The 20,551-nt window shown below is 38.0% G+C and overlaps 1 protein-coding gene and 1 pseudogene across 11 annotated transcripts in view; both read right to left on the bottom strand.

Moving 5' to 3' along the window:
• Positions 1–7,847: 7,847 nt before the first annotated feature.
• Positions 7,848–20,551, bottom strand: part of TXNDC16 (thioredoxin domain containing 16) — a 115,026-nt gene continuing 102,322 nt past the window's right edge. For all 10 annotated transcript variants that reach the window (XM_017512407.2, XM_017512408.2, XM_017512406.2 and 7 more), the window contains one exon: positions 7,848–10,051. In XM_017512407.2, the coding sequence (XP_017367896.1) occupies positions 9,786–10,051 (266 nt within the window). In that variant the 3' untranslated portion in view covers positions 7,848–9,785. The remainder of the gene's footprint in view (positions 10,052–20,551) is intronic.
• LOC108291931 lies at positions 16,728–19,368 on the bottom strand (annotated as a pseudogene). The gene has a single exon (XR_001820094.2). The product of XR_001820094.2 is annotated as a tropomyosin alpha-4 chain-like (transcript).

The raw sequence follows: 20,551 nt of genomic DNA, 5'->3' as shown, positions 1-20,551 counted from the left end.
TCAGCTTAAGCATCCTCTCCCCTGGAAGGTTTTCTAGCCCCCAGCCTAATTTAGCTGCTCCTTCTCCAGGATTCCCCACAGTCCTGGGCCACCCTTTGCTCTAGTACTTATAACAACAGGTGAAAGCGATTTTCATGTCTCTCCCACACACTAGATGATAAGGTCCTTCAACTAATGGTCCATTCCTTATCTGACTTTATGTTCACAGTACTTAGTTCAGGGGCTGGCACTTAGTAGGCATCACATATACTTACTGGCTGAAGGAATGAATATAAATGAATGAATGATATGATCTAAAGATGTGTGGCATGAAATCTCAATCAATTATGCCACTTGCCAATACTGCAATAACTGCATATTTTCTAATGTTTTGTGTAGCCAGATTTTTTTCCTTTTTTTTTTTTTTTTTTTTAGATGGAGTTTCACTCATGTTACCCAGGCTGGAGTGCAATGGCGCGATCTCGGCTCACCGCAACCTCCGCCCCCCAGGTTCAGGCAATTCTCCTGCCTCAGCCTCCTGAGTAGCTGGGATTACAGGCACGCACCACCATGCCCAGCTAATTTTTTGTATTTTTAGTAGAGATGGGGTTTCACCATGTTAACCAGGATGGTCTCGATCTCTTGACCTGGTGATCCACCCGCCTTGGCCTCCCAAAGTGCTGGGATTACAGGCTTGAGCCACTGAGCCTGGCATTTTTTTCCTTTTTAAGTGTGAAAAACTGAACTCAACTTCTCTGGTAAGCAAGGAGGCAATACAGGGAATCACTTTGGGTGATCATCCTTGTTCTTTGAAGAGTTATTTGAATTGCTCTTATATGTTAAGCAAATGTAAGCCAAGATCCTCTGCTTATAGAAAAGGGCATATACCCTTTTCTAATACCCTTTGGTATTCACAATTCCAAGACTCAATGAAGCAATTTAGACAAGGATCCCTGGGCTTTGGGAGAACTTCTCAGTGAGCCAGAGTGTCCCTGAACAATCCTCAGGGGCAGGGAAGGACAAGGGGTTCCCTAAGACAAACCTTGAGAATAGAAAGGTACTAGAATTGTTAAATGGAGCCAGCACTGAGCTGATAGAGAAGAGCAATAGCAAACCTGGGTGAAGAGATGGCAGATGCCAGAACTGCTTCAACCCAGATTCAGGGCAAATTTGCACTCTGGGCAAGTGGCTACATGTGAACCAAACTTGCTGGTGACTAACAGCTGTAACATTTGGCCTCCTTTTGGCATGGAGCTTCTCAATGGAGAGCTTCTAGGTCATCCTTAGCGCTATTCCTGGGGCATATCTTCAAATCAGCACCAAGAACAAGGCACAGTAGTCATGGCCCATCCCCTTATCTTCCATTTTCCCTCCTGTGTCAGAGGCTGTGGATTTGTTACAGTATTTTCCAATGCTGTTTTCCAGTATAGAGGTTGGAAAACCGAATATAGGACTTAATTCCCAGCTCTTTTGCAGGTGGGAGTAGCTATATGGCCCAGCTCTGGCCCGAGTGTGATACATAACCAGAATCTCCCAGGTGACTTTTAATTAAGCCTTTGTTCTTCTTATAAAATGGAGGTATCATGCACCCACCTATCTCCTTCTTCCTGCCTTAAATACATGTTAGATGCTTGAGCTTCAACAAGTATCTTGCAGTTGAGTGGAAACAAGCCATTACATTATGGATAGCGAAGCAAAAAGACAGAACCTAGGACATTGCTACCACCATGAAGCTGTGCTATCTGGTGACTTCTCATGTAAATAAAGTAAAATATTTCACGTAAGTAAAATAAATCCCTAAATGTTAAGCTACTGTTATATTATCTGTTATATGCAATTAAAGGATTCTGAACTGACACAATTTTCATACCTGCAGTCATATGTATCAGACACTAGATACCACAAATGATATTTAGACACATTGGACAGTGGGTATCCCTTAGCAGGAAATGTGGTGGATTGTTACTCACTACAGAATGGTGCTCACAAGCACTGCACTCCAGGACGCCAAGGTGATGTTGTGTTCAACGAAACAAAGGACACTCTAGGTATAATTATGTTAATTTGCAAGTTCAGATTTGAAGAACAAAAACTCCAGTCAAAAAAGCAACTATTGACTACATTAATGATTAAATGGGACAGATTTTTCTACAATTTCCCCCTTTTGATTTCAGTATAAACACCAAATATGGATGGAATATTTAATACCACAAAGTAAAAGAAATATTTAATACCACAAAGTAAAAGAAAAAAATGTTAATGCTAGATATGGAAATAAGTAAGTAAAATTTAAAAACGTATTCTAATGGCATCTTTACTTGATCTTAGTTGAAAAGGCTGAGGGACAATTGACTAACCTAAGTATCTTTGAATCCTAAATATAAGAAGTGAAATACTTAGAAGGTCAAATGGAAGCCATTGTTATTAGTAGTTACCACTTGTCTCCATAGTTGGAGTTGGAGGGACGTGGGCCAGGTATTGTTTTGTTTATTTCTATATTGTTTGAATTTTATTATGAGAAAATATTATTTTGTTAATAGGACAAAATTTCTAGTAAACAAACCAATCTTTAAGATGACATATATCCAATGCTTACTATGCATACTCCCATTTAACCCTCAATACCATGTGGTAAGCAATATTTTCACCACTGAGGAGACTAAGATGTAAGATTTTAAGTAACTTTACAATATCACACAGCTAATAATTGGAAGAGTCAGGTCCAAAGATTCTTCAGTCCAAATCCAAAGCCCATTCTCTCACCAATGTGGTATACTGGTTAGATCTCCCAGATGTTTCTGGATATACAGGTATTCTCAATTCTGCTTACCAGACATTAGTTTCTTTGAATGCTACTTTTGTTAAGACTTTTTTTAAGAAAACTGTTTTCCAATAGCTTTTTCCCTCAGACTTTAAGTATCTTCAGAAACAGGAATAACCCTAACTTCTTATAATGTCTAAATAGAGATTTACTTACTGTTCACATTTGTCAAGACCATCTGGGTCTGGTGTGACCTTAGAGGTCTATCCTGGTAACTTTGGAGAAGTGATTCAGATGCAATAGTCACTCTCAGTACAATAAACGAGACACTCGGAAGGAGTTTCATGGCACAAAGAACTGGGTAGCTGGTGAGGTTGTATCTCTAACAGGGAAACAAATTTAAATGTGAGGAAAATTAATTCTTCAAAAGTAGCCTTCATAGCTATATAAAATATCCACATGAGAAACAGAAAATCCAGACTGCATTTAATGTTAGAGGAAATGAGTGCTTTATTTGATTAAAATAGTGACGTGCAATTTTGTCCACTATAAGTCAGGAAGCCGGTCTGGAATATTTCATAAGACTCCAGATTCTGCATCTGTTTTTTCATAGCTCTCGAGGCCTATGTAAGGACTTGACCCTGGGTTATCCAAACTAAATCTTGGATAGGCTTCCACTAGTAAATCTTAGTAAAAGAAAAAGGTTTAAGAGAATGCGAAATTATAGCCTACAGTCATAAAGTGTTAAGAATATTAACTCTAAGGGGGAGAGATGATTGAATTATCTGATTATTCAATGATCTAGTCATAGGCCATTTTAATGTTAGTTTACGTATTTTATATATATTTTAAAATTTCAATACACAAGGAAATGTTATGGACTGGAAAGGCTTTACATGGTATTATCCCACCAAATGGTTGTGAAGGAGACTCAGGTTTAATTCCAAATTTTTCCATTCATAAACTATAGGATGCCTAGATTTTTATCTCAAGCTCAGGCTTACATACCCAACTCCTTATCTCTACATCTCTCGGCATCATTTTGTTATTGATTTCTAGATTAATTACACTGTGTTCAGAGAACATGTTATGCATGATTTTAATCCTGTAACAATTAGCGATGCTTGCATTATAGCACAGTATATGTTCCTTTTTGTAAGTGTTGTGTGCACACTTGGAAATAATGTATTTTTGCTTCTCAGTATCAAAACATCTTCTTTTGTAGGATTTGAGTATGCAGAGATGGAGAAGTTTTTGTCTTTTTCTTTAAGTTCACCTTTTCCTCACAGGCTCTATGGAGTTCCAACTTCCCATGTTGGTTGGGCTTTTAACTTTGGTCCCCACGGTAAAGGTGAAGTTTGGGTCTAGGGACATTTGTTGGGGTATGGGACAGGCACCCACCCACACCCCCCTTCCACACACCTTCTGGGCCAGACTGGACCGGTTCTGGTCCCAGGGTGGACTTGGAAATCTCACCACAGGCACCTTACAGAGGTGGGCATGGGGAGACTGCTGATGCTCACCTGAGGCACAAGCGTTTCATGGGCCCCTGGGAGGATTTAGAACTTTCTGCACAACAAAATCCCTCCTTCATCATCTCCAGGCCAACGGAGACACTTGGCAACTAAAGAAACTTGACTGTGTTTTTATTTTTTGTTTTTCGTTTTAAACAAGAAGTTTATTTAAACAACCCCATGCTTGGCTTCAAGGGAAAACTCTCCAGGATTATTTTTGGAGTCATTCATCCCTACTTAAAGACAGATTGCCCTACATGTTGACAGCTACATATAAAGAAGTTATAAAATGTACTTGGATTTAAATGATAAGTGAAATTAAAATTCTCCAGCCTATCAATGTATTTAAGAATTTTTCTGTTGTTCTTTTGTTTGTGTTTGCTTTCGGTAAAACAGAGCAAAATAATTTACTAAAATATAAAGATGAGAGCTGAGTAAGTTTGCTCACACAGACAAATGCTTTTAGGAAAAAATACTTAAAAGTGCATCCTTTAATTCTTGTTTCCTGCTTTTACTTAGATTTTGGCCCAGGAATTTTCTATTCTCTTGTAAATCAGCCCCTCAATCCTTTGAATAAAATTTTTAAAAAATTATCTATTATTCTAAATTAAGTAACAGGGTTGATCACAAATAACCTTAAAGCTTGCTCCCTTTTTTCGTTTTTAGGTTTTACTCAAGTTTACCTCAACAGTGAGGCCTTCCTTAACCATACTTTATTTTTAAAATCTCCCATACCACTCTCTACCTTCATCTTATTCTTTTCATAGCCATTATCATCTGTGTATCAACTGTGTATTTACTTGTTTATTTTCCATCTCACCTGCACTAGAATGTAAGTTCCATGAAGAAAGGGGCTATTTTATTCACATTGCCAAAAACAGTTCCTGGCAGATAATAAACAATGTTTGTTGAATCAATGAAGACAAGCTCTCCACTGAGCTCCAGACTGAAGTATCCAACTGTCAACTTGAAATCAAATGGGTTTGTCTCTCTTAATGTAGACAAAAGAGAACTTTATTCTGTCCACCTCCAACACCACCCCAGCTTCCCTATTCCTCATTTCAGTAAATAGCACCACACTCTTTCAGTTACTAATATCAGAAACTTGAGTCATTTATAGTTCTTCCCTTTCCCTCAAAACCTAGGTGCAATCCATCAGCAAGGTCTATAGGTTAAACCTCCAAAATACAGCTCAAATCCATCCTCATCTCTCCATCTCCACAGCCACTCCTTATGGCCACCAGAATATTCTTCCGAAGTTTTGCATCCCATCATACTGCTCCCCTGCCTCTTGGTACACTTAAAATAAATGCCTTACCATCCATGTCTTCCAAAACCCTGCATAATCCCACCTCTTCCTAGCTCACCAGCCTTATCTCTTTACTGTCCCCCTTGCCCATTAGACTCCAGCCATATTGGTTCTATTCCATTCTTCAAATTAGCCAAAATCTTTCCTGAGTCTTCCAGATGCTATTCCTCTACCCAGAATGCTCTTTATTCTGATCTAGGGTGGCTATCTCATTCTTCAAGTCTGAGCTCAAATATCACCTTATTAGGAAGAACTTACCTCACCATTGTACTTAAGTAGGTGGTCCTCAGATCATAATTATTCTCTATCACTTCCCTTTACATCTTCTTCATTGCATTATTGCAATTTGAATTATATACTTATCAGTTTTTGGAATTCTTGAACAGGAGAGATTTTCCACACTTCTAGTGAGAGTGGATCTTTGCTTGGTATTAGCACAGGATCCTGGGCCCACAAGATTTTCTGCCTTTCTCAAGGGCAAAAGGTTTTTGCTTTTACATCTCCTTCAAGAGCAGTGGATCTCCGCCTGGGCCATTAGGGCAGGAAGGTTTGTCATCTCTTCTCCAGTGGCTTACAGCTTTTGCTTTGTACAAGAGAAAGGTCTGAGGAAGCAGGCAGCGTTTCACACCTGTCAGCCCGTCATTCCATGCATGCCTGTGTCACTGAGAGGTCTCTTCTCTCCAGTCTCTTGCCCCAGTCTTTCTCATTACCACGCAGTGGAGGCTTGTAGAAAGTGAATGTGAACCTCTGTCATGTCAGGGGACCTATTTTAAACTGATATTGATCACACAGTTGGCCTTTAAAGAATTCCTTAACATTTTAGTGATTTCGGTCAGTAGACAATTCTCCATGGTCTCTCACATTTCTGTATGATTGCATGCAAGGTACCACCTGCCTTTCTTCTGAACTACCTATTCAAGGATATTTATATAAAGAACAGCCTGGAAAGACTGATAAGAGATACCATCTCTCTAGATAGTATCTCCTACTATTTAAAGCAAGCGACAGGCATTATAACATATTTGGGCTTCCTAAACTCAGGGTTCCTTCTGTTATGCAATCTACTATGTGCAGGTATCACCTGGCCCTGTTCTGGTAACACCGTGGGGATGCTGACACTCTGATTAATGCTACTGCTTTGAGTAATAAAGTCCTTTGTCCCCGGTTCAGGAATCTGTGACAAATTAACTTGCAAGGACTGTAAACACTTAGGACTCTTCTAAATTCTTGATAATTTATTCTCACTTGCTTTAATGGCAGCCTCCTATTCTCTGATGGAGGCAAAACAGTTCACATATCCTGTTTCTCTTTGAAGAGGGGTTGTCACTCTTTGAAATTCAGTTCCTTTGCCTACTTTCTCTGATGGATACAAGAAAAGCTATGACTTTTTGTTGTTAGGAGTTACATTCTCTTGCAGCTTTCTACATCTTAGGCACAAGGGGAAAAATCCCAAGGTGTATCTATTTATTTTTTATTACTGAAATAGACACTGGTTTGCAAACTCTTATGGTTCACCTTACACATTTAATTCATTTTTAAAGAAGTACAGCCTTAAGTGAGGAACTCTAGGAATTTTGAAAAACAGCTTGTGAAATATTTCATCACATGGGCTGGAAACAATGGGCCAAGGATATTTACATTCCAGCACAGGTGAGGCAGGAGAGAGTAAAATAATCTGACTCATGAGAGATGAAATGTTACGCAGAACGTAAATATGCACTGATGACCAACTCTATTAGAGGACCAGGAGAACACAGAGGAAAGCTATAACCACCCAGGGTAGAGAGAGGGCTTTTAGAGCTCTCAAAAATGGATAAGAGGTAGCAGAAAGACCCAAAAATGATACAGAGGACAGCAAGCAGTGTCTTGAGGATTCATGGGTTTTCTATTTCTTCATTGTTTTTCCCTCCTCTGCATTCATTCTTTTTCTGGTAAACAAAATTTAGACTTCTTTTATGAGATTTACCCCTTCTGCATTTGAAAGTCCTGTTAGGACTGCCAATTAAAGTGTCTAGTGGTACCCTAACCAACTTTCCCAGGACTCCCTGAGTCACAAAAGAGAGTAAATCAGTTAGAACTGATTCTTCACTGACCTGTTAGTTCCTGTTACATAGAACAGACTTAGTTGCTGTTCTTTCAAAGCCTAGTTTTTCTTTTCTATGAATTATCCAATATTCCCATTTTGCTGCAGTTAGCAAAGTTGAATTTCTGTTGCTTGTAAGCAAAGAAACCCAACTGATAGAGGGAGAGTGGTCCAAGAGAGGGCACAACAGAGGCTACAGAAGGATTGTGAAGGCAGCCCGAAACCCAGATACTTTATTTAAATTACAAACATGTCTGTCAAAATTGCTGACAAAGGTACAATGACTAGTCGATTTCATGCTTCTGTGTGGTGGTACTTAATTAGCATTTTCTAATGATTATGCTAATGATGTTTTATTACTACAAACTGCATTTAGAGTTCACTCCATATTTCCCATATTAGAAATAATAGCAAATGAAAATGAGTTGAAATAATAAGGCATCACATGCTACAGGGAAAAAACTGAGGAGAGGGTGCTGAGAGTAGCAAAGGGTCTATGTTATAAGGAAATATATGCACTTGGTGAATTTTAGCTGTTTATGATTCTTTAAATTCCAGTTATAATACTCAGTTGTACCAGGCAAACCATATGTGAAGAAAATTTAAAGAACAAGATACCAAGTAGATATTAAAAGGAAAAATACAGTGGAGCACCAAATAGAATATTCTCAACAAAAGTCTCAACGCACAGCAAAAATGAGACAAACAACTGCTATAAACAGATCAGTCTAACAACTAAGTGATTTGGAACGAAAATTAACTATTTGACTAATCTTTCCTTCTCACATAGATGAGGCCATATGGCTCAGGGAGACCAACTGGTATGTCTGAAGCTTGCAAGGGTAGATTTCAGAGATGCTTCAAATGAGGGAGCCTCTCTTTGCCTGAGGCGATGGCAGAATGCTGACTTCCTGTTCAATCTGAAATTTAGCCAAATAACTTGTAGAAGTAAGAGAAGGTTTTAAGACTCCCTTAAAATGTAAGTATCATTCTGAGTCCTCTTTTAGGGTTATACTATTACTTTCTGAAAATATTATAAAAATTGATTCATTAGAAAAGATAAAATTGTATCCAGGTAATAATAAGGATAAGACCATCTAATAGATATTTTTAATAACCAAAATTTTTCAAACATAATACTTGAGCAGGACCAGGAAATTCTGGAAACCTCGTCTGCCACAGGTTAGTTTAACACAAGGTTACTGGACCTTGGCACTACTGACATTTTAGGCAGGATAAGTCTTTGTTGTGGGGGGCTGTCAAATGTAGGTTATTTAGCAGCATCCCCGGCCTCTATCCACTAAATGCCAATAACTGCCCTAGTCATGACATCAAAAACGTCTCCCGACATTGCCAAATATCCCCTGGGGAGCCGAACTGCCCCCAGGTTGACAAACACTGATATTAATATCATGACTACAACAAAACAAATATAACTGCCAGCTGCATGAATGCACTGCAGAGTTAACTGTATTTAGAGTTATATTTTTGTTTTAATCCAAATACAAATCATGGCTAGAACTAAGTTAATTATGCTAGTTTTTGTCTGGTACTGAACTGTCCAATACAGTAGTCACAGGCCATATGTGGCTGATGAACACTTGAAATATGGCTACTCCGAAGTAAGAAATGCAGTAAGTGTAAAATACGTATTGCATTTTGAAGACTTGGTATAAAAAAGAATGTAAAATACCTCATTATTAATTTTTATATTAATTTAGCTATTTGGGGTACACTATTGGGTGAAAAATAACATCAAGAGCTGGGCACAGTGGCTCATGCCTGTAATCCCAGTACTTTGGGAGGCCGATCACCAGAGGTTGGGAGTTCGAGACCAGTGTGACCAATATGGTGAAACCCTGTCTCTAAAACAAAAACAAAAACAAAAAAACAAAACAAACAAACAAACAAAAAAAAAAACCCATGAAAATTATGCTCTGCTCACTTTTACTTTGTTTAATGTAGTTACTAGAAATTTTTAAATAAAACGTGTGACTTTTATTATAATTCTAACAGACGACACTAGTCTACAAACTTGAATGATTTAGTATCATTCTTTAAGGAAATAAATTAAGTCTACCATGCTAAAAAAAAGACTTTGGAAACCAAAGCTCTATAAAATTAGTTCACTTTCGAGCATCATAATTCTTTATCACACTTAAATGATTTTTCTGCTTCTTTAAACCAATTACTTCTATTCCAATGCTTTATTCTCAGAGTTTCAATTGGTTCTTTTCTGACTGCCGATTTATCTTCATATTGTTCCTTATCATTCTCCTGCACATCTGTTTCTTTCATACACTTGGGAACTTTCTCAGTGTCATGTTGAGATGTTGCAGCATCCATCATACTTAGAAAATCGTAAGCTGGAAGAGGAGGTTTCCATTCCTGAGCAGGTAAAATTGCTGGAAGGAAGAAACAATCAAAGGTTAAAGACTAATCACTATAAAATCATCAAATCAATATACTAGAAAATGTTTTATTTTGAAAAATATGTTTGTAGAAGTGAAAGCTGTATTAGTTTCAATTATCTAAGCAAAGCTAGTATTTTTTTTTTTTACTGTCATTGTCAACAAGAAACTTTTCCTCAGATCAGGTTTTCCTTAAAAAAAAAAAAAAAAGAAACAAAGAAAGGAAACTTGATACATTTGTCATTGCTAGACATTTTCATTTCTCTCTCTCTTTTTTTTTTTTGATATGGAGTCTTGCTCTGTCCCCCAGGCTGGTGCAGTGGCATGATCTCAGCTCACTGCAACCTCCACCACCCAGGTGCAAGGCAATTCTACCTCAGCCTCCCCAGTACCTGGGATTACAGGCATGTACCACCACACCTGGCTAATTTTTTTGGTTTTTTTTTTTTTTTTTTTGTATTTTTAGTAGAGATGGGGTTTCACCATGTTGGCCAGGCTGGTCTCGAACTCCTGACCTCAACTGATCTCCCACCTCAGCCTCCCAAAGTGCTGTGTTACAGGCATGAGCCACAGCACCCAGCTGCCATTTTCGTTTTTATTATATTTACGAGCTATTATTTTCTTTTAAAAAGGTAAATATGAATAGATGGAAAAAAGGTCCATAATCTCAATGCCAGTTAACATTTGTTGAGGTTTTTAAAAATAGCAATATGTGTAACAAGATCATGCACACATATGTAAAAGGTTAAATGAAAAAGTCTCCTGCTTCCTTCTCTACTCCAGTCTCTATTGCCAAGGAAATGTAACTATTTCTTATGAATCATTGGAGAAAAAAATTTTGGAACATATGTAATTATTTATTATATATTTATACAAGTGTTTCCTTACATTTTAAAGCATTTTTCTGTTCTTGAAGCTTTTAACATCTTTTCCACATACTTTATGAAAACAAGTTCACTTTATAAAAAAATAGACAATAATTAAAAATTGCCATGGAATCAATTGTACTATATATGGACAGTGATTAAATAATTTCTCTTAGATGAGCTTCATGGCAATAAATCTTAACATTATTTTTAAATATTGTTATTAAAACAGGAAAACAGATTAAGGCTGATAACATATACATGGGATAAATTAGCTAACTTCCATTTACTAGACAGTTTACAAAATAGTTTTAGAATTTAACTGGCCCATGTAAAATACTATTTTGAAAAATAAACTATATAAGGAAGTGTACAAAGTAAACCTTCTAAAAATAAATTCCAATGAAAGAATCTATGCACTGTTACATGCTAAAAAATAATAACAAATGCTCATAAGATACAAACTTGAGTATCTCTCATAAATCAAGTATCTTTAAGAGCTTAGAAAAACCATATAAATTGCAATTTCCTAGAGTAGATTAAAGCTCAAACAAAAATCTGTATATGTACACATGCAGTACAGCTGTACTTCACTTATTGATATATAATTTCCTCATTCATACTCAATATATGAAATCCTGGTAATTGGTACATCGGCAGGATAATAAATTTAGGCTACTCATGGAATTGATGTTTTAAATTGGTGTTGCCAAGTTAGCAGATTCAGAAGTGACAAACGAATGACATATTTTCTTGAATGAACAGGCTGTAGTTTGCAACATGCAAATAAATGTTTACTAAAGTATCTGTAAGAGTCCAGTTTAGGCTGGGCATGGTGGCTCACATCTGTAATCCCAGCACTTTGGGAAGCCAAGATGGGAGGACTGCTTGAGCCCAGGAGTTCAAGACCAGCCTGGGAAACATAGTGGGAGCCCTTCTCGAAAAAAAATAAATTAGCTGGGCATGCTGGCATGCACCTGTAGTTCCAGCTACTCGGGAGGCTGAAGTGGAAGGTTCACTTGAGCCCACATGGTTGAGGCTACAAGGCACTCAAACCTGGATGACAGAGTGAGACGCTGTCTCAACAACCACCAAGAGCCCAGTTTAAAGTATAGCGTGTAGCAAATATTATATTTAACAATATTTATTCTTTAAGGTCAAAGCTGCAGCCTAGTGGTCTGAGACTACGACAAAATGCCTGAAACATTCCAATTCTGCTAATTACTTGCTAAAGGAACTCTATAAAGATCTTAATGTTTTCAATTGCAAATACAACTGTACTCTAATAACGTAAGGGTAATAAATACACTATTCATCAAATCAGTAATGACAACAAATAATGTTAATTAACATTTATTAAGCCTTTACTATATACAGGCATTATTCATTTAATCTTTATAATTTTAAAGACAAGAAGACCAAAGCATACAAGAATCAGGGAACTGGGCCAAAGTTAAGTGTAAATCTCAAACAAGAATTGCCAGTGGCCACAGTTTCACAGAAATTAAGGTATGCAACATGTAAGGTGAGGCGGACACCAGTGCCACCATGTTACTGATTTTGGCTATTTCCAGAATGTCCCTATAATCCACACCACCCCAATCCCATCTCAGAGCACCCTGGCAAAGAGCTATCTGTCAGAGATGCGGAAAGCAGGCCCTGCTGGCAGGGAACGCAGAATCCCATAAACAGAGACTTGTTCAGTTTTCTTCTTCCTGTTGCAGAGGCTACAGGATTAATTTAAGAACAGAGCAGTGATGCACAGAAATGATGGAAAACCTCAAAGAATGAGCTGGCAAAGACATTAACAAAATTGCAAAAGAATACATGCCAGTCTCTCAGAAAACTCAAAAGTATAATGACGTTGATTCTTTCCTCTGGGTAATGGTTTAAGCAGAGGAACGAAAGCCCTCAGGGATGTTACTGGTAGGAAAGGATCTTTACATAGGTAATGAAAATACATTAGAGTTTATACTTTATAAAGTACCTCTGCATACATTTTAAAAATAGCTATGTGATGTATTCAGAGTGGGAACTATTAATCTCATTTTATAGTTGTAGAGGAGGACACCAAGAATGACTTGCTAGAGCCACACAGTAATCAAGGAAGCTAGGTCAGGAGCTCAGGTTTCTGTGTTTTGAACATATTCACTTTTTTTAATTTAAGCAATTCTGTTTGAGAAACATTCTAGCCCCAGCTAAACATAATCTTGACTTAGAGTCCCTGGGAACTCTGTGTCACTGCGGCTCCAAAATGACTATACTCATTTGATTCTATAAATCAGCAATGCAGATAGTAAAGTGAAAACAGGCTTTCTGAGTTTAAAAGAGCTACAGCTGGAAAGAGCTCTATACCATGTGGTGAGAATGAAGTAGTCAAAAGATGAGTGACAACAACTACAGAAAGGTCTCCTTCCAGGTCCACTTAAACAAAACATTGAATTTAATTTATTCTGTCCCACTTCCTAGGAAAATATTAAAACCAATGTTACTTCAGAAAATTAAGACAAAAATACTATCTAAAGGAACCTAGAATAGCCAAAATGTCTTGAAAATGAACAGGGCCAGGTACAGTGTCTCATGCCTGTAAGCCACACACTTTGGGAAGCTGAAGAGGGAGGATTGTTTGTGGCCAGTAGTTTGAGACTTGCCTGGACAACACGGTGAGACCCTGTCCCTACAAAAAGAAGAACGAAAAAACGAAGCCAGGCTTGGTGGTGCATGCATGTAGTCCTAGCTCCTTGGAAGGCTGAGGTAGGAGAATCCCTTGAGCCCAGGACTCAACTTGAACCCCTGCACTCCAGCCTTGGTGACAGAGTGAGACCCTGTCTCGAAAAAAAATAAATAAATAAAACAAGAAAATGAAAAACAAAGTTGGAGAAATCAAATTTCCCAACTTTAAAATCTACTACAAAGCTACAATAATAAAGACAGTGCAGTACTAGCATAAAGACAGCCACAAAAACATATACACGAATGCTCATAGCAGCATTATTCATAATCGCCATAAGTAAAGGTAACCCAACTGTCCATCACCTAAGGAATGGATAACAAAATGTGTCAGATCCATGCAGTGGAACGTTATTCATCTATGAAAAGGAAGGAACTACTGGTTCATGCTATAACATGTTGATCCTTGAAAACCTTATGATAAGTGAAAGAAGCCAGACATAAAAAGCCATATATTTATTATATGATACCATTTATATGAAACGTCTAGATAAGGCAAATCCATAAAGCTATAAATAGATAAGTGGGTACCAAGGGTAGACAGAGGAGAAAATTGGGTGTGGACATAGGAAAAAATTGGGAGTGACTATTAACGGGTATGGCATTTCTTTTTGGGGTGATGAAAATATTCTGGAATTCAGCAATGGTAGTAGTTGCATGGTCGTCAGAATGCACTAAAAAGTACTGAATTGGGTGAATTTTATTGTACATGAATTATATTTCAATGAAAAATACCATCCAAATGCTACTTAAGCATAATATGTTAGTTAAAGCTGCTTAACTTGACAGAAATGAAGCATATCACTTAGGAAGGATGGATTTGGTGTAATGACTGACACTAAAATAAATTCAAGTATCTAATGAAATACATACAAATATACATAATGGTAGATTCATACTATACATGATAGCTGACATAATACTGAATGAGAGTTTGTATACCAGACTGTGTGTGTATACACTTACATATACACACACATACATGTTTACATATATACATACACATACACACCTTATTTCAGGACTCTGTCATGAAACAGTGTCAAAATATTATTTTAAGACAGATCATCTAGTATCTAATAAAATCCTTGTATAGTACTTAGGAGACTTTTTATTACATCAAATTTCACACTATTTGCTCAATATACTATAATAATCTAAGTTGCTACATGTTTACTTATTTAAATTATAGCTACAGGCCTATTGTTGCCGTAACTATGTATAAATGGCTAAGACTCAAATATAACTAATATATACATCCATACCACAAATGTATATTTTCTATGTTTTCAGAAAAGTAGAGATAATGGCAAGCCAGGATCATAAATTCTGGGCCAAGATCTATTTTCCTGTGGTTCAAAATTTTGGCTCTGTCCAAATCAGAAAGGAAGACCTTACATTGTTTCTGTTTGCAGAGAGCATGATCTTGTATATATAAAACCCCTGAAGACTCCACAAAAAAACCTGTTAGAACTAATCAACAAAGTTAGTAAAGTGGCAGCATAGAAAATAAACATACAAAAATAACTAGCATTTCTATATGCTAACAACAAACTCTCTTAAAAAGAAATCAAAAAAACAAACACATTTACAATAGCATCAAAAAAAACATGCTTAGGAATAAGCATTGTAATGCACTGATGAAAAAAAAACGAAGCAAAAATAAATGGAAAGATATCCTGTGTTCATGAATTGGAATATTGTTAAAATGTCTATACTATCCAAAGTGATCCACAGATTCAATGTAATTCCTATCAAAATTCCAGTGACATTTTTCACAGAAATAGAAAAAAGAAATCCTAAAACTCATATGAAAGCATGAAAGACCTGAATAGCCAAAGCAATCTTGAGCTAAAAGAACAACACTGGAGGCATCATATTACCTGAGTACAAAATATACTACAAAGCTATAGTAATCAAACCAGCATGGTACTGGCATAAAGACCAATGGAACAGAATAGGGAGACCAGAAATAAATCCAGACATTTGCTGTCAACTGATCTTTGACAACGCTACCATGGTCATACAATGGGAAAAGGGTAGTCTCTTCAATAAATGGTGCTGGGAAAACTGGATATTTACATGCAGAAGAATGAAACTGGACCCTTATCTCACTCTTAATTCAAAAGATATTAAATACTTAAATGTAAGAACTTAAATTACTAAAAGAAATTATTAGACAAAAACATTACAGAAATTCTCCAGGACATTGGACTGGGCAAAGATTTCCTAATACCCCACAAGCACAAGCAACCAAAGCGAAAATGGACAAATGGGATCACATCAAGTTAAAAACAAAGCTTCTTCACAGCAAAGGAAACAATAAACAATCAACAATGTGAAGAGATAACCCACAGAATGGAAGAAAATATTTGCAAACTACCTGTCTGACAAGGGATTAATAACCAGAGAATATAAAGAGCTCAAAAATAATCTGATTTTAAAATGGGCAAAAGATCCGAATAGACAATCCTCAAAAGAAGACATTCAAATGGAAAACAGGTATTTCTGAAAATAGGTATTTCTCTGATCATCAGAGAAAAGCAAATCAAACCTACAACGAGGTATCATCTCACCCCAGTTAAAACGGCTTTTATCAAAAACAAAGGCAATAACAAATGCTGACAAGGATGCAGAGGAAAAGGAAGTCTTGTATACTTTGGGGGCCTCAAGACTTCACTGGAGAAAGTAGCTGCAGATGGAGTATAAATAGCAAGAGAACTATAATAAGAAGTGGTACTTGAAGGTATAACTGAATTGCTGCAATCTTACGATGAACTGATGAGAAGTTGCTTCTCATGAGTAAGCAAAGAAAGTGGTTTCTTGAGTTGGAAACTACTAGTGAAAATGCTATGAACATTGTTGAAATGACAGCAATGGATTTAGAATATTCCATAAACTTAGTCAATAAAGCAGCAGCAGGATTTCCAAGAATTTACTTCAATTTTGAAAGAGGTTCTACTGTGAATAAAATGCTATCAAACAGCATCATATACTACAGAGAAATCTTTTGTGGAAAAAAAAGGTTAATCAACGCTGCAAACTTCATTGTTGTTGGGTTTTTTTTTTTTTTGTAGTTTATGTAAAAATTTATTTGACCAAATGTAGAAAAGTGATACTGTTACATATGATACAGTTGCAAGAATCTAAAGAAAAGTGTGGATTTCATTCAATTGCACAATTTGTCAGTGTATTTCCTAAGTAGTGTGGTGCCGAATAAATAGGAGCAGGGTGGTGGGACGGGGTGGATAGGGGATTCAAATAAGCCAGAAGCAAGGTGATTTTTAGTCGGAATTGTAAATTTTTGTTGGCCCCCATATACTGCTGGGGAATGTGGAATGTTCCAGCTCTGAGATGTTAACTGAGAAAACAGAAGTAAAACAAAGCCAATGTGTGCAGCCCTGTCTACAAAATCCTCCATTATCCAGTTTAATCAGGAGTTTCTTGGTCTTTGATTAACTTGGTCCCAAAGAAGGAATTCAAGTCCTAGATAAGTAAATCTTCAATTTGCTATTCCCTGAAGTATGGAAATGAAGTTGGGCAATTTTTAATCTCTGCTGCCAGAGAGGCCCTTTCTGCTAAGAGAAAAAAAAAAAACTCTTCTGCTCAACTTATTAATGACTTATAGTCTTTTGGATATGGTTGACCTGAATTGGACTGAGTGGATGTGTCATTATTGAAAGGAGACATTTGCTTCTCAAAGAACAACTTTATTTTTATTTTATTTTTTCTTGAGATGGAGTCTCACTCTGTTGCCTGGGCTGGAATGCAGTGCAGTGATCTTGGTTCACTGCAACCTCCACTTTCTGGGTTCAAGGAATCCTCCTGCCTCAGCCTCCTGGAGTAGCTGAGACTGCAGGCAGGTGCCATCATAATTTTTATAATTTTAGTAGTGAAGGGGTTTTGCCATGTTGGCCAGGTTGGTCTTGAACTCCTGACCTCAAGTGATCTGCCTGCCTTGGCCTCCCAAAGTTGGGATTACAGGCGAGAGCTACCACACTCGGCCAGAGAACAACTTTAGAACGAAGGAAATATGCAGAACATCACATCAAGGAACTAACCAGAAAATATGTGGGTAATTACAACCATTTCCCAAGCATTCTATGTCGACTGTTTGAGAGGATGTTTGTTCTGCATGGTGGAGTGTGGAGAAGGGCCAGGATTCTTAGGTTAATCTATCCATGGGTTATGACTTCCCACAATACCCCCCCCCCGTCCCACCCTTTTATTAGCTCTGGATGGAAAATCCCCACCTATGTGATGGTCCCTGGTCTCTCCTATAGTTCGACTAACAGTTGACCCAAAAAGTTATGTTCTTCAGCATTTTAAACAGATCCACTAGATACTGGGGTCTGTGTTCTTCAAAGTGTGAGGCTGCCTATTCTCCCAGAAACCAAATGCCCTCCGTCTTAAGAAAGTATGCTTACTAGGAAATACCCTGCCTACCTTAGGAATAAATACAACGTAAGGGAAAAATAAGAGAGCTGAAAATGCTGGTGCCATTTGAGGGGAGGGGAAGGAAAGGAATGAGATTTAACTGGTGCTCAAAGCTTCTCCAATACAAAATATTTGGTCATGTATTCATAATTTGCTTCACATTTCCATCAGAGCGAAGATGGCACTAACAAAAGGAACTTCTTACAAGGGAAGAGAAAGACCCACGCAGCTCCGGAGTTTCTGTTGAAACAAGACTCTTCTGTTTTGATTATATACAGTTAAATTCATTTAGTGTCTGATCCAGTGTCTGATGTAAGCCCACATTCTCTTCTTTGGCCTGGGCAAGTTTCTCTTCCAGGTCATCAATGGTCTTTTCAAGTTTTGCCACCATTCTCTGCAAATTCAGCACGGGTCTCAGCCTCTTTCAGTTTGTCAGACAGAAGTTTAATTTCTTCTTCATATTTGTCTTCCTTTTCAGAATACTTTTCAGATGTAGCCTCCAGATTGTTAGTAACATTCTTGAGTTCTTCTTCCAGGTCACCACATTTTAGTTCAGACACCTCCGCACGCTCCTCTACCCTCTCCAGCTCACCCTCCAGGATGACCAGCTTAGAGCTACCTCCTCGTATTTGCGGTCAGCCTCTTCCTCAATGTGCTTGGCCTCTTTGAGCTGTATCTCCTGAATCTCCATCTTCTCCTCATCCTTTATGGCCCGGTTTTCTATCACCTTCATTCCTCTCTCACTCTCAACTGCAGCCTTTTCCGCTTCCTGCAGCTTCTGCAGGGCTGTGGCCAGTGGTTCCTGAGCCCTGTCCAGCTCCTCCTCTACGAGCTGGATGCATCGTTTAAGGGCGGCCACAACATCTTCAGTTTTCTCGCGCCGCTGGCGGTCTCCATCCAGCTCCCGCTGCAGGCCCTGCGCACGGTCTTCCACCTAGTCCGCCTGCTGCTGCAGGGCTTGGATCTTCAGTTTCACCGCCTCCAGGGAGTTGAGGCCGGCCATGGCGCAGAGGCGAATGGGTAGTAGCGGGCGCTCCGCTGGGCTCGGCTCCGGCAAGAACTGCACCGCGGCGACCGGGCCCCCCAGTCTTTGCCTGCGCGGGGGCCGCCCTCTGCCTCTCCCCGCATTGTTGTCCGATTCTAAGAAATTGCCACAGCCCAATCTTCAGCAGTTCAGCAACCACCACCTGTCGGTTTGGCTGTGGAGACAAGACCCTCCTTCATCAGCCAAAACGTTGCAATTCCCTGAAGGCTTAGATAATTATTAGCAATATTTTTAAATTAAGGTAAAAACATTTTTTAGACATACAGGTATTGATCAACTTACAACCTATGCAACTTACGACCATTCGACTTTACAATCACAATCGCTAGCCACGACTGCTCTGCGTCTGGCAGCGCAAACGTTGCCCAGCTGGGCTGACGACAGTGCGGACCAGCTTCCGGCATCCCTACCAACTCCGCGTGTACCATTTCAACTGTTATCCCAGACTCGGTACAGCAATTTGTGTTTTGTGTCTTGGATACTTTTCATCAAACCCCTCCCAATAAACTTCTTATACATTTTGAAGCAATGGACCCAAACATCGAACGATTTGCAAGGACTGAACGGATGGCGCACGATGTGTTTCGTCCATATCATGAAATTTATGAAGAAAAAAAGAAACATACAATTCAGACAAAGCACACCATGTTTATGAAAAAACCAACTCTGGTAACCCCAACTGCTGCCTCAGATGACGACATCAACGATCTGCAGCCAAGCACCAGCGGCCAATAAAATGTTTCGTACATGTTTATATATTTTGATATGTTTTGCAATTGGGAAAATGTTTCCTATGGTATTTTTTACACCTGTATTTTGTATTTTTTATGCACCTGTATTTTGTAATTTTGTATGTTTTGCAAATATTAAAGCAGTTGTACTGGTAATGCAGTGTTTTACTTAAACCTGACGAATGTAAAAAGCAACAAAATGGTGTGGAAATGATACAAATGGCATAAAATGAACAAAGAAAATTATGATATATAACAATGAAAGAAAATTATGATAAAATATGACAAAGATTTTTATAACATCATTTCACAGTACTGTACATATAACCTACTCAACTTACGACCAAATCATGTTATGACCGGTCTGTCGGAACCAATCGTGGTCGTAAGTCGAGCACTAGCTGTAATGCTATTACGCATTTAATAGACTACAGCATAGTGTAAACATAACTTTTGTATATACTTGGAAACCAAAAAAACTTATATGATTTGCTTTATTTCAATATTCACCTTATTGTGGTGGTCTCAAACTAAACCCACAATATCTCTAAGGTATGCCTGTACTAGAGAATCAGAATTTCATATAATGATCTATTTGTAAAATATTTTCATTTTCTATAAAATGACGTATTTGCTTACAGTTATAAAAAGAAAAATGGCATGCATATGAAAAAACTACACAAGA

Source organism: Cebus imitator, unplaced genomic scaffold, assembly GCF_001604975.1.
Source record: "Cebus imitator isolate Cc_AM_T3 unplaced genomic scaffold, Cebus_imitator-1.0 Scaffold472, whole genome shotgun sequence".
NCBI lineage: Eukaryota > Metazoa > Chordata > Mammalia > Primates > Cebidae > Cebus > Cebus imitator.
The sequence above is the reverse complement of the archived record's forward strand: the minus strand, read 5'-3'. Positions and strand labels throughout refer to the sequence as shown.